Source organism: Momordica charantia, unplaced genomic scaffold, assembly GCF_013281855.1.
Source record: "Momordica charantia cultivar OHB3-1 unplaced genomic scaffold, Mcharantia_2.0 BLBB01000097.1, whole genome shotgun sequence".
Taxonomy (NCBI): Eukaryota; Viridiplantae; Streptophyta; class Magnoliopsida; order Cucurbitales; family Cucurbitaceae; genus Momordica; species Momordica charantia.
In genome coordinates this window covers 18,640-33,444 of record NW_028275253.1, presented here as the reverse complement: position 1 = coordinate 33,444, position 14,805 = coordinate 18,640, and the positions used below count along the sequence as shown (strand labels likewise).

At 30.0% G+C, this 14,805-nt stretch overlaps 1 protein-coding gene across 1 annotated transcript; it reads left to right on the top strand.

Annotated features, from left to right (window-relative positions):
• Nucleotides 1–9,222: 9,222 nt before the first annotated feature.
• LOC111010926 (uncharacterized) lies at nt 9,223–14,453 on the top strand. Its single transcript, XM_022284507.2, has 10 exons — nt 9,223–9,531; nt 9,719–9,855; nt 10,117–10,251; nt 10,557–10,667; nt 11,097–11,381; nt 11,675–11,874; nt 12,313–12,601; nt 13,146–13,256; nt 13,740–13,931; nt 14,027–14,453. The coding sequence occupies exons 1-10, from the start codon at nt 9,324–9,326 to the stop codon at nt 14,369–14,371; spliced, it is 2,013 nt and encodes a 670-aa protein (XP_022140199.1). The 5' UTR covers nt 9,223–9,323; the 3' UTR covers nt 14,372–14,453.
• Nucleotides 14,454–14,805: the final 352 nt, after the last annotated feature.

The following is a 14,805-nucleotide window of genomic DNA, read 5'->3' as shown; positions in this document are numbered from 1 at the left end:
ATAAAATAGGACTTAATTTTGAAATAAAAAAAATAGATTTACGAGTCTAGTGGTTATGATGGGATAAATAACCACCTGACAGCAAGATTGACAGATGGAGATCATGCATATTTCTTTTACTTTTTTCCCTTGAAAACTGACGTTGCTACTGCACATAGAGATTTTTCTTTTTTTAATTTTGAAAGACAAAAATAGATTCCATGAAATAAAAAACTCATGAACTTCATATTACTTGCCCACTCCCACAACCTATAAAATAATATAGTGTGATAGAAAACAAATTAAACTCATTAAAAAAGAGTTATTGTACTAAATTGATAGCCTCATTTATAAATTAAAAGGAAAACATCACTTTTTAACTCTTACCATTCAAATACATTTGAACTTACTAGATTTAAAATTATTAATACCTTGACCAACTCAAAAACAAAATGATCATTCTTTTAAGATTGATTGAATAGATTAATATATATTTTTTAGTTGAAATAAGTAATTAACTTAATAAAATCAACCAATGTTTTTCTTAATTATTTTATAAATATGATAAATGGGTTTTCCCCAATACTCCATGAGGTGCGCACCGTAGAGTTTGATTTGTTGATTTAATGACCCACGGCCCACGGGATGCTCACTGCTTTCTGTGTATCAATAATTCAAAAAAAAAAAAAAAAAAAAAAAAAACTCTTTTTAAATACCAAAGGAAAGCTATTAAGCTATCTTGAGGTAAGTTTTTGTGTGAGGTTTTTTTTATCGTAATATTTTTAAAGTTTTTATTTTATCGTTGGATTTTTAGGAATAATATAGTTTTAGAAAAATAAAACAAAATTGACTACAAAAATAAATTGATGAATTGCTTTATATGAGGCGGTTATAAATGAGATAAATAACCACCTGACAGAAAGGTTGCCAGATGGAGACCATGCATATATTTTTTCTTCCTTGGAAACTGATCATACTGCTTGCACACTGTATATCCAGATTTTCTTCAAATTTATATTCTCACAAGTCACAATTCACGAGTAAGGTATTTCTTTTTTTTTCTCACAATCTTGTTTTTAATAATTGATACAACTTTAGTACGATAATTGAATATCATAAACGATAGGGACCAAAAGAGCATTTAAACTTTTTTTTTCAGAACGGTACATATTCTATTTCTAAGATTGCCACCTAGAAGAAATAAAATGTCTCTGAACGATCAAGATCATTATGTTCCTCACTCTGACGTGACCTAATAACATGTAAATAAATATTGCTTTTGGCTTTTATTTTATTATTTTATTAAGACTCATAGATCTAACCAAATATCTTTTTAGTTTTTTTTACAAACCATTTTGAAGTTTCTCCTCTCCTTTTTGTCTCTCCCTCTTCCCTTTTTTTTTTTCTCTCTTTTTAGAACGGATATTCCATTTTTAAGTATACAATATTGGAGAGTCGCAAATTATAAGGTACACAATTCTTTTTGCTTTTTTACGTTGGCATTGAATTACGCTTAAAAGACTTTTTCAAGTGTCTTGGATTGGTAGTTAGGCTCCAATATATTATTGCTACTATGGGCAGATGAGTAATCTACTTCCTCTATTTATTTATTTTTAACAAAGAAATATGGTTTTAATTTATACATCATTTTTACTCGCACTCTATTTAAATTTTAAATTTTTAAAACTTCAAGTACTAGAAACTCTATATTTAATTCTTATTGTTAGAATATTTTTCTTTTTCAATTGAAAGAAGGTAAGATACAACCTATTTTCCATGAGATTTTTTTTATTTCTTTCTTTGGACAAAAATTTAATTACCTTTTCTAAGTTTTTTTCCTTTTTTTTCATATTTTGATACATTACAATGTATTTTTATTTTTTTATTTTATTATATAAGACAATACATTACACTTTAAAATAATTAATTAAAGTTGTTTTTGTTATAGGATACTCCATTTTACGAGTAAGATCATAATAACACTAGCCTTTATCTATAATTCCAAAAAGATATATTTTTTTACCTTTTCCAAAAACAAAAGGAAATCTATTGATAGACAAATTTTTGGGTAATTGTTTTCTTTTTTCCTTTCAATTTAGGAGAATAGAAAAGGCTTAATTTTGAAAGACAAAAATAGGTTAACACAAGTCTAGCCGTTATGGTGGGATAATAACCACGGGGTAGCAAGGTTGACAAGTGGAGGCCATACATAATTCGTTTATTGTTTCCTTGAAAACTGATGTTGCTATTTGCACATAAATTGTTTTTTAGTTTTTCTTGTTTTTTCTCTCTTCCATATAAGATAATTCTCGGTGGTCTACGACTTTAGTATATGCTATTATTGCGGTGATAAATAACTACCTGACAAAAATTACTGTGCACAATAAAATAATTCAAGTTGTTTTTTTACAAGATACTCTCTTTTATGGGTAAGTTCATAACAATACACTAACCTCTACCACTAATTTCAAAAAGGTATATGTATGTATGTATGTATATATGTATGTATATGTATGATACATATATGTAGGTATATGTATCATAATCGAAGTTGTTTTTGTTATAAGATACTCTATAAGGTCGTAATAATACTAACTTCTATCAATAATTCTAAAAAATATATTTTCTTTTTTCATTTTTAAATACCAAAGGAAATCTATCTTGAGAGATACGTTATTAACAAATCGTAATAGATTAGACGGTTATGATGAGATAAATAACCACCAGCGATGTTGGAGGTAAAGGTCATGCATACATATATTTTTTTTCCTTGAAAATCGACGCTGTTACTGCACATTATTATTTTTTTTCGATTTTCTTGTTTCATTATTTCTCTTCCCTCGTAGGATTACGAACTTTAAAAATATTTCTAATACCTTTTTTTATATACTAACATGTGGGGGTAGGGATCGAACTCACAACTTCGTGGTTGGAGGTATATGTCAATTATCGTTAAATTAGACTCGTTTTTGCAATATTTCTAATACCTTGACGAAATTAAAAGAAAATAAAACACTTTATCACTCTTTTAACAATAATTTAATAGATCAATAAATTTTTTTGAGTTTAGATAAGTAAATAAATTAATATATTTAACCAATGTTTTATCATGTGCCCTGGTATCATCTCCTTGTAATCTAATCCACTTTCGCTGCCTTCCCGCCGTAGATTTTGATTGTTAATTTAATTTGTTTTTTTTTAATTTATGGTGCACTTGACGCTCCCAGTAATTTTTTTTTTTCTTTTTTCAAATACCAAAGGAAATTTATTGATAGACAAATTTTTGGGTGATTGTTTTTTATCCTTTTTTTTTTCCTTTCAATTTAGGAAAATAAAAAATTTTTGACTTAATTTCGAAAGACAAAAATAGGTTTACAAATAACCCTGTTATGATGGGATAAAAAACCATTGGTATCAAGGTTGACAGGTGAGGCCATGCATATTTGAAGAGTACTTGACCTGAAAAAAAATAGCATATTTGGCCGAACAATGTGCCACTCCATTTAAGCTCTCTTAGTGAATGAAGAAAATTTTCCTAAAGAAACTCTAAAGTCCTCGAGTTTTAGAGATCAAGACCTTCTGCCTCTCACAAAATTTCCACCTCCATTATGATACCAGCTTCACAACTTCAAGACAATCGGATGCCAGAAGCACTCGAGCAAATCCCGAGCGATATGGGAAGTCCGAGGTTTCTTTAATAGATACCAATTTCGAGTCATTGTAGTACTAACTTCTACCAATAATTCTAAAAAGATATATATATATATATATATATATATATATATATTTTCTTTTTTAGATTCCAAAAGAAATCTATCTTGAGATACAAGTTTTTTGGTGATTGTTTTTTTTTTAATTTAGAAAAATAAAACAAAATTGATTGAAAGACGAAAATAGGTTGATCGTATTATACCACGTGATTTTTTTTTCAAATTTTTCTAGAAAACTGATACTGCTGCTGCAATATAGTTACTACGTACAAATCATGTATATATATATATATATATATATATATTTTCTATTTAAAAAAGGATCGTACACAAGTACATTTTATGGGACATCAAGAATTTCTTCTCTTTTCTTCTCTCTTGTTCTTTCTTCCTTACTCTTTCTTTTCTTTTCTTTTTTTTTTCCTCTCTTCCCTTCTCCTTTCCACCTTCTTCTTCTTTTCCACTTTGCCGCCGCGCCAACCTCCGATCAAATGTCGTCGGCATATTTCCTTCTTCCCCTACTTGATACAATTTTAATAATTCACAATAATTTATACAATTTTTAATAAAGTCACAATAACATCTACAATTTTAGTGAATCACATATACTTGATATTGTTAAGAATCTTACATTGATAAGATAAGGGACCTAACAAAGATTTATAATATAAGTCGCTATATATTAATATGGTATCAAAGTCCAAAAGACTCAAACGAAATAACAAGGATTTATAATACAAGTAGACTACCCCTTAAATAGTAGATAATGAATATAAAAATGAATTATAGGAACAAAAGAGTATTTAAACCTCTTTTTAAATACTACTTATTCTATTTTTTTTTCTTTTTGTAGTACAATAGATAGGTAGAGGATTCGAATTCATGGGTCAAAACAAATATCAATTACGACTGAGATAAGCTCGTGTTTGTCGTACTTATTCTATTTCTAGAGCTAACATTTAAAACAATTTGACAAACTCACACTTCCCATCAAAAATAGTATTTTGTTCTTTTCAAAAACTATTTAAAATTTCTCCACCCCTTTCTTCTTTGCCCTTTTCCTCCCTACTAAATCAGATCTTCTCATTTAAACTTAAATCAGAAATATCTCTCCATAATTTAATTTAAAGGTACACAATTTTTGTTTATGCATTTCATTGGTACTTCTCGCCCAATGAGTTATGCATAAGAGACTTTTTCCAGTGTCTTGGATTGGTAGCTACTCTTCCAAACATTATTGTTATTATGAGTAGAGGACTAATCCAGTTCCTCTGTTTATTTATTTATTTTTAGGAATGAAATATAGTTTTAATTTGTAAATTTTTTTTTCAAGGACTATTTAAATCTTTTGAATTATTAAAACTTCAAATCCTAGAAACTCTATGTTTAATTCTTATTGTTAGAATATTTTTCCTTTTTAATGGAATGAAGATAACATCTAGGTTGTTTTAAATCGGTTTTCAATAAGATTTTTTTTCTTTCTTTCAATAAAAATTGAATTGTTTTTTCTAATATTTTTTCAGCATATTTTGATATATTATAAGTTTTATTTTATAAGATAATACATTACAGGTTAAAGTAATTGAAGTTGTTTTTATTATAAGATACTCTCTTTTGTGAGTAAGGTTGTCAGGGGAAGGCCATGCATATATTTTTTTTTTCTTGAAAACTGATGTTGCGTACATCTAGATTCTTTTTTCTTGTTTGCTTCTCTCTTAGAAGATAATTGACACAATTTTCGTATATGCCGCTATTATGGAGATAAATAACCACTTGACAACATAATTGATACAATTTTAATAAATTCACAATATATAATATTAATAAATCACAAATAATTTTATAAGGTTTTAGTATTCTTAAACTAAGTTTGTAAATATTTCCATTCAAATATTAAAAAAATTAATCGAATTATTTCAATCAATATGTTTACCAACTTTACCCTTCATCGTTTATATATTGATTTTCTTCCGATAAAATTTGCAAAATGTCTAGATTATTTCACAAAATGATAATACACATCCAAATATATATATTTTAGTAATCAATTTTGAAGTACCTTTATGTTTTATGTTTTAATTTGATAAAATAGATAAAATAAAAAACTCATTAACTTCATATTACTTGAAACATAGTCCCACCCACAACCTATAAAATAATATAATGTGATAGAAAACAAATTAAACTCATTAATAAAAGTTATTGTACTAAATTGATAGCCTCATTTATAAATTAAAAAAGGCACCATTTTGACTCTTACCACTCAAATGCGTTTGAACGTATACTACCTTTAAAAATATTAATACCATGACCATAACTTAAAAAAAACATTAATATATATTTTTTGGTTGAGATAAGTAATTAAACTTAATATATTCCACCAACCTTTTTTTAAAAAAATAATAATAATATATTTCACCAATGTTTTTCTTAATTACTCAAAATACATAAGTAATGATTCCAATTGCCCGTGCTTTTGTGGGTCTATCAATAATTCCGAAAAGAGATTAAAAAAAAAAAGAAATCTTTTCTTTTTCTCTCTTGTTTAGGTACCGAAGGAAAGCTATCTTGGCACAAGTTTTTGGGTGCCTTTTTAAAAAAAAAATTCATAATAATTTTAAAATTTTTATTTCATTTTGAATTTTTTTTAGGAATAATGTAGTTTTAGATAAATAAAACAAAATTTACTTAATTTTGAAAGACCAAAATAAATTGACAAATTACTATATCAGGCGGTTATGATGAGATAAATAACCACCTGACAGAAAGGTTGTCAAGTGGAGACCATGCATATTTTTTTTTTCTTCTTGAAAACTGTTCATGTTGTTTGCACACTGTCCATATCTTCAGATTTATATTCTAAGTTACTATTCATGATAAGATACTTCTTTTATTTTGTATTTTGATGAATAAGGTATTTCATACCCCTTCAAATTTTTATGTGCTTTTTCCCTTATCCATAGGGTTAAATTTATCACATCTCTCCCTTTCCTTTTCATTTATTTATTTTGATGTTTAATATGTTAATTCGGGATATCAAAAATTGCAATAAATTAATTTAAATTAACAATATGTTAAAATTAAATTTATAGTGAATACGACATTATAATCAATTAAAAACATAATTTTTTCAGACCTTGATTTCACGGCATAAAATGGAAATATTTCTTGAAAGGAATGAAAACACACACTTTTTTTAAGTTAATTATTTTATACATCCAAATATAAATATTAAATAATTCTAGAATTTTAAACCACTTTCGCTGCCTTTCCGCCGTAGTATTTGATTATTAGTTTAATTTGTCTTTTTTTAACTTATTGGCCGACGGGACGCGCCCGTTTCCGGTGCTTTTGAGTTTTGTGTCTATCAATAATTCCAAAAAATAGATTTTTTTTAGATACTAAAGGAAAGCTATTAAATTATCTTGAGACAAATTTTTGGATGAGACCTTTTAAAAAAAATTTTAAAAAAATCGTAAATTCGTAATGCTTTTAAAGTTTTTTATTTCATCATTGGATTTTACTTAATTTTCAAAAGGCAAAAATAGATTAATAAATCACATCATATCAAGCAATTATGATGAGATAAATAACTACCTGACAAAAATATTGTCAAATAGAGTCCATGCATATATTTTCTTTTCTTTGAAGTCTGATCATGCTACTTGCATGCTTGCACATTGTACATTTGGAATTTCTTCAAATTTATATACTCACAATCATGATTCATGAGTTGCTAAAAAAAGAAAAAATAAATTAATGAGTAAGGTTATTTTGTTTTTTCTTTTTTCTTTGCAAAAAATGAGTAAGGTATTTCATACCCTTCTAATTTGATACATTACAAGTTTGTTTTTTTTTTTTAAGAACATACATCACAAGTTAAAGTAATCAAAGTTATTTTTTATAAGATACTCTATTTTATGGTTGAGGTCATAGTAACATTATCTTCTACCAATAAGGTATTAAAAAAAAAACTTCAACCAATAATTCCAAAAAGATATATATTTTTTACTTAATTTTGAAAGATAAAAATAGGTTGACAAACCACTCTATATTAGATGGTTATCATCGATAAATAACCGTCTGACAGTCTGGGGAGGCAATGCTTTTTTTTTCCTTGAAAACTGATGTACATTTAGATTTTTTTTCTTCTTATTTCCTTGTCTCTTCTCTTCCTTGTAACATTTATTGATATGATTTTAGTATATACAATTATTGTGTTAAATAAATAATCACTTGATAAAATAGTTGCCACGATATAATATTATTATAATTATTTTCTCTTTTTGCAAAGGAAGATTTCCTTTCCTTCTTCAAATAATACTAAAAGAATGATAATATTATTATAATTATTTTCGTGCACATTTACCTCTCTTTTCTTCTTCTCTCCTCCTTCTTCTCTTCCTAAAATTTGTTGTCATTGAAATTGGTTGCTTCAAAATGATCAGGTTGTCTCTAAGTTTTCCATAATATGTTGTTGGTGGTCCCAAAATACAGGTTGCGATCATAGGTTGGTTTTTTCCAAATATTTTTGTCTTGAAATATTTATTAGTTGGATATCGCGGTTTGTCTCTAGAAGTAGTTGGTTATTTCAAAATATATATTTTTTTTGCCTTGAAATATTATGGTTATCGTCCTCCATTATGTTATGAGAAGAAATTGGTTGTCTGGTTACGATGTTTGTCCCAAAAAATTGGTTATCTCAAAATAGTGGTTGCTTTGAAATAATTATTGTCTTGATTGTTATGGCAACATATTAAAATAATGTTTGCCTTGATATGTGATGTCTTGAAATCTTGGTTATTGCTATATAACGATTTTTTTGAAATATTCGTTTTGGTTGATGTTTCCATTGCCCAAAAAAAAATTGTCTCAAAATATTTCTTGGCTTGATATGACAATTGTATTGAAATTAATATTCCCTGTCTCAAAATGAGGATGATTTAGAAGTAAATGGGCGCCTTTAAAACTTTTTTTGACTCAAAATGACGATTCTCTCCATGAAAATGTTATTTTGAAATATTTATTGCCTCGATATAATGTTTTCAATACTATATCAGTTAAAATGTTTGTTGTATCGATACGACTGACTATCTCGAAAATTGGTTCCTTGTAATATTTGTTTCCTTAGAAATTTTAATGGTTTGACATAACAATTATTTCAAAATATTTATTTCCCTAAAAGAAGGCAGTCTCGAAATTTTTTTACGGTGATATATAATGATTGTTTTAAAAATATTGAGGTATATTCTTATATCTCTTGGAAGAATTATATGAAGAATGGACAATAATAGGCTAGTACCTATACTAACGTTTAAAAATATAACAATATTTCAATCAAATTGAACTATGCTCAATTAGATAAATTGAAAAGAAAAACACTTTATAATTCTTTTAGTATTATTTGAAAAAGGAAAGGAAATAATAGATTAATACTTTATTTTCATCGTATATAATTAAATTAATATATTCAACCAAATTTTTATTTTTTATTTTTATTTTATAAACAAGATAACAGTTGTGGGTTTTAAGTTTTAACCGCTAAAATATCTGAAAGATGGCGTTCGCGTAAGCTTCCCTCCTTCCTTCGTTCACCGCTCCCGCGCTCCCATTTTCCACCACCCGACGCTGAAGATGATGCTGAGAACTACTTCACCGCTCTGTTCTTCAAGCAATTTCTCTCAATCTTTTCCATATATCTCAATTCTTAGTCGATGCTCTGGCCCTTCCCCAAGACGTCTCGCTCGAACTTGCAACTGTTTTCGTTCCTCGATTCTTCATCAGGTGCCCTCGTATCATCTCCTTCGTTTTCCACTTTCGCTGCCTTCCCGCCGTACAGTTGGTATGTTATTCTAGTTTGATTGTTTCTTTCATGATTCATCGGAAATGCAATTTGAAATGTAATGGGTTTGTTGGTATTGACCAGAAATTTGGAGGGATTAGGTCACTAGAGATTCTTTTGTAGGGGTTTTCTTGGGGTTGAAGTGAGTGTTTTCAGTGTAAAGTGATCATTTGTTTTGGCATTTCAGCTACTTCTGAGGTTTTTGAAACTGTGGAGGCTCCGTCAGGATTTGTTGAAATTGGTTACATATCCAATGTTCACGGGACGCAAGGGGAAGTCCGAGTAAAACCCAGTACTGATTTTCCTGAGCTCCGATTCTCCACGGTAAACCAATGCCAATAATTTTCAATAGAACTTGTAAGGAAAAGAGGGAAAAAAATCGACGCAGTGCTACAATTTTGATATATAAGTAAAGGAACTGTATCCCATCGAGTCTTTATATAAATACTTAGCAAATTGTTCCTTTACTTATATATCAAAATTGCAGTTCCTTCACAATTTGCTTGCTCTTTAGTTGATCGTGAGTGTGCACGTCATCATAGCCCTCTTAAATCAATTGCCATTGATATTTAACCTTTTCTCTAGCCCGGCACAAGATGGTTGAAGCAGCAAGTTTCAGGAAGGGAAGCAATTCGAGAAGTTGACCTAGAAGAGGGAAGGGAACACCCTGGTCGAAAGAGCTGGATATTGAAGTTTATAGGAATCGATACTGCCGAACAGGTTCAAATCTATTTCCTTTTTTGTTATGATTAATCATGTTTCTATACTAAATTTTGGTTTCTCTTCTCATTATTACTTCACGTGGCTGTTTATGATCAATCTATAGAAGCTATGGTGGTATAAGTATTGTATTTTAAAATTGTTGTTATTTGAAACTCGAGTGCTAGTTGGAAGGGAAAGAAATAGTGCAATGATCCAACTCCGCCTGGCAGATTTTACTATTTTCACTGATTTTGTTATTAGAGTCATAATAAACTATTTTGGATTAAAATGTGTCAGTAGCCCTGACTTCATAATCTATTCAGGCCAAGCAACTCATTGGATCAGCTCTCCTTGTGAGGGAAGAAGACCGACCAGAGTTGGAAGAAGGTGAATTTTATTCCCGTGATCTTGTAGGCATGAGTGTTATTCTAAAGGTATGCGAATGATTTGCATGTATGAATTTTCTCCCAAACACAAATTTATTTACTTAAAGCCCCCCATACCCTTCAGGGAAATGGTCTGATTTAAGGAAGTATTGAGTTATTCAATGTTGATGTCTGCTTGAAGAGATTATTGCTTTTCTGTCTTTTAGAATGAGGATGTATTTGATATAGCCCTTTGTTTGTTAACAAATTATGGATGATTGCATCCTTCAAGGACCATAGTTTACCGAAATGCTTTTTGGAAGTTGTATAGAATTTTCCACTCTATCTTGAATTGTGGTTGGACTTATTATAAATTTTGTCTTTCATTATCATTGCTGGTTATTTTTTGTTTTATTCCTTTACAAAAATATGGTACATTTTTTCTTTTTTTTAGTTGCCTTTGATTGCTTGTGATACTGATTCCATGCAACCCTTCAGGAAACTGGTCAATCACTGGGGACTGTTGTTAATGTATTTGATAGTGGAGGGGCAGATCTTTTACACGTCATGCTTAATTGTTCCGAAGATATCCTTGATACCACAGGAAATGCAACATCAACAGAGACGGGAACATCTGGTCGCCTTGTTTGGATACCTTTTGTTGAAGCAATTGTTCCTATTGTCGATCTCCAAAGACGAGAAATGAAAATCACTCCTCCAAAAGGACTTCTGGAATTAAATCTGCAATCTGAAGAGAGATCGAAGAAAGAAATACGCCAACTTGTGAGGCATATTCTTTTTCACTCTCTTCCTGCTTTATGAATAAACAATGTAAAGATGCCAACTTACTTTAAGTAGTTAAATGCACACATGAACTGTCTTCATACTATTCAGGCGCTTGAAATCTTCTTGTTTCGTAATTGCCTCTTTATACATGTTTTCGTTGCAATTTATAAATTTGATGATGACAGAAATATGAATTCTGCTGCTGCTTTTTTTTCCCGTCCTTGCTTGCAATTTTACCTTCTTTTTCTTGATTTCGACTCTTAGTTTGTAACCTAGGTCATCCATTGTAGGAATGGAAAGAAAGGAAAAAATTCCAAAAACGTCTCGTAGCTGCGAAAAAGAAACTGTCTGAAATGGAACAGAAGCACGTATTCGATGGTTTCAAATTTGGAGAGAAAGCACAGGGAAGGTTACTTGCGGATCAGATAGTTGCAGTAAATACCAAGTTGCTTCAAAAGGCTTTACAAGATATTGAGGTTCCTCCAAGAAGGTGTAGTTTAATTTTGAATTAAACATAGTTTGTTCTCTGTCTTTCCATACATTTGATTTTCTCCGGATCTTTATTAAATTCAATTCAACTATGAATTTAAGTAATAATACATAACCAATTGCTGATTCTTTATTTAATTTTGAGTTTGCAGATCCTATCATCGTCTGTTCAAATTCTTAAATGTTACAAATATTTGTTCGTTTTCATTTATTTTTCCAAAGATATTGATATGGTTTGTTAAAATTCATGAGTATCTTCTTCATTTACAATTCACTTTCAAAAGGTTTTATGAAGTTTAAAGGTCAAGATATTTAACATCTTCGTTGTCTAATTTTAGAGTTCCCTTGAAGTCAATGAGTCCATGCGTGTTTTTAAATCCTTTTGTCTAATTTTCAATTCACTGATGCTCGAATTCTCAATTGACTCCTTGAATCACAGATTGACTGTTAACGACTTATTTAACGCCTCTAAATTGGAGAAAATACAAAATACTTTAAGGATATCAGATGAATGTGTCACATCTGGTGCAAATGAAGAGGAACCTGGTAAATACACCAGTTTGCAGAAAAATGGACACAATCTCATATCTTCTGGAAAAACTGCCGTTGTTTTAGTTGTCAATGATGATGGTTGGTACTCCGACCTTGATATTGTTAGTGAAAATGCTGAGCATCCAACATCTTCGTCCCTTTCTGATCTACTTTGCGATGATAGAAGGTTTGCAAAGGTTGTATTTTCTATGGCCCCCTCGAATTTATTATCTTGAGTTGAGATCTTCTGGCGCAACTTTATCCTAAATTTGTTGAGGGAGCAATCCCATTTTTCACTTTGAATTGGTCAAAATATGTGGAATTTCCTACTTTTCATGGAGGATTAGATCTAGTAGATGTAATTATGAAATAATAAGTTTATCTGATGTGATTCAATGTGCATTAGCTATGAGATCCACTTGTCATAACTAAAGTTTCGGGGGAAAAAAATAGTTCTTGCATATTGTAAGGAATACTTGCTAATATCAAGATTTAATCCTCAATTTCAACTCTTTCACATTTTACTTGCTCAAATGAAGGTGGTAGATTTACTAGGATTTACTTGCTGAAATGACAATATAGGTTGGTTACGTTAGCTTTTAGGCATTTTTATGAATTAATGCGGAGGGGTATTACTGGGATCATCATTGATTTCTTCTAAGATAAATATTGAAATATTAATGAGCATGGATTATTGCTTCATTGGGAACCTTTTCTAAATTAAACATTTGTAATGCACAGATTGAAGACCGCCCATACGTGCCTCTGATTTTGGTATGCTCGGCTTCCAGAATTCATTCTATTGAAAAGCTGTTTATGGACAATGATTACTTTGCCTTTGATTCCGAAAAGGTCGGTGAGCAGCTCTTTATATGAAATTCATAACCCTATTAATTTAAGATGGTCATAAAGCCATCAAAATAAGTTAATAATTTAAAATTTCATCGTTTCATTTAGTAAAGTGGTTTTGATAATGTAATTTTTAGGTCAACATCCTTAATTTTTTTTTCTACTCATATTCATTGCGGCAAGATTCTAGTTATGCGCACACAATATTAACTTGTGAAGTCTGAACTAATTATAACTCATCCGGAATTGAGATGGACCAAGTAATGGAGTCATCAATGTCAAATAACTTATATGATATGGTTAAAATTTGAAGGAAGTGCTAAAGTTTTCGAATTATAGAAAACACCTTCCCCTAACTTTAATATCTGTGATTAATATTTAAATTAACTAAAGGAGCAGTGTCTATTATGGGGTGCTTTAAGCTAAGCAATCATTATAGAGCTATTAACATTCTTTGAGCTTACTCACTTGGAATCAATTTTCCAGATCTGGTTTTTGGAAGAAGAGAGGCTTCCAGTTGTTAGCAATGCAGCAGATGGACTGACCAAACACAAGATTTTGATGAAATCCCCGTGGGAAATCCTACAATCCCCAGTTGGTTCTGGAGGAGTCATCAACTTGCTTTCATCAACCAACATTCTGGAGAGCCTCGCCAAAATGGGCGTGGACTACATCGAGGTTAGGCATTCGAGACATACCGCTGGTGTTATCTTGTGACGGTTTATAGTCCCTGAGTTTTTGATCCACTGATCTGACAATGTACCTTCTGACAGATTTGCAGCAGCAGCCATAAAAGTGCTGGCATGAACACTCTGCTTCTTGGGTATATCGAATCGTGCGATGCTAATGTCGGGATTCAGCTCCATGAGGGTGCTAATGACTTTGGGAAAAGCTTTGATTTTATATTCTCAATGAACTTCATAAACAAATTGAGAAAGCAAACGGATAAGCTCCAGTTCTATGCCATCCCCAAAACAAATGCACATGTTGAGAAGGTTGACAAAGAGTGGGTTGATGTTTGTTCTTCCTCTCCCAACTCATACCAACTTTGTTCTTCAATCTTTAGTTGGTTAGATGAGTGTTCTTTTGATGAAATTTGTATGATGGAAAATGCTTAATAGATTATTGCTCATGTCTCTTTTCCTTGTGGACATGTATATGAGTTTTACACCATTAAATGTGGTTCAATTCCTCTCCCAATACTAGTTCATGTTACAAATAAATTTAAAATAATAATAATAATAAAGAAAGATATATATAATTGTAACCTATAAAAGCTTTTTCTAATAACTTCAGGGTGTATTATAGTTTTTCACCTAGGGGCGGCACTTATCTCTCACGATTTTTTTTTAATTATCCATTTACTCCAAGCGAAAATAGATAATTAAAGTACATGGTCTAATTTACTCCAAGCTAAAATTTTAGCCAGGAAATATTGAAATTGTGTGATGAGTTCTATATTTAAAGTGGCCAAAAAAAAATTAAAAAAAAAGTGGCAAAAAAAAAAAACAAAAAACAAAAAAGATAACAGAATTAATAGCACAATATCGAT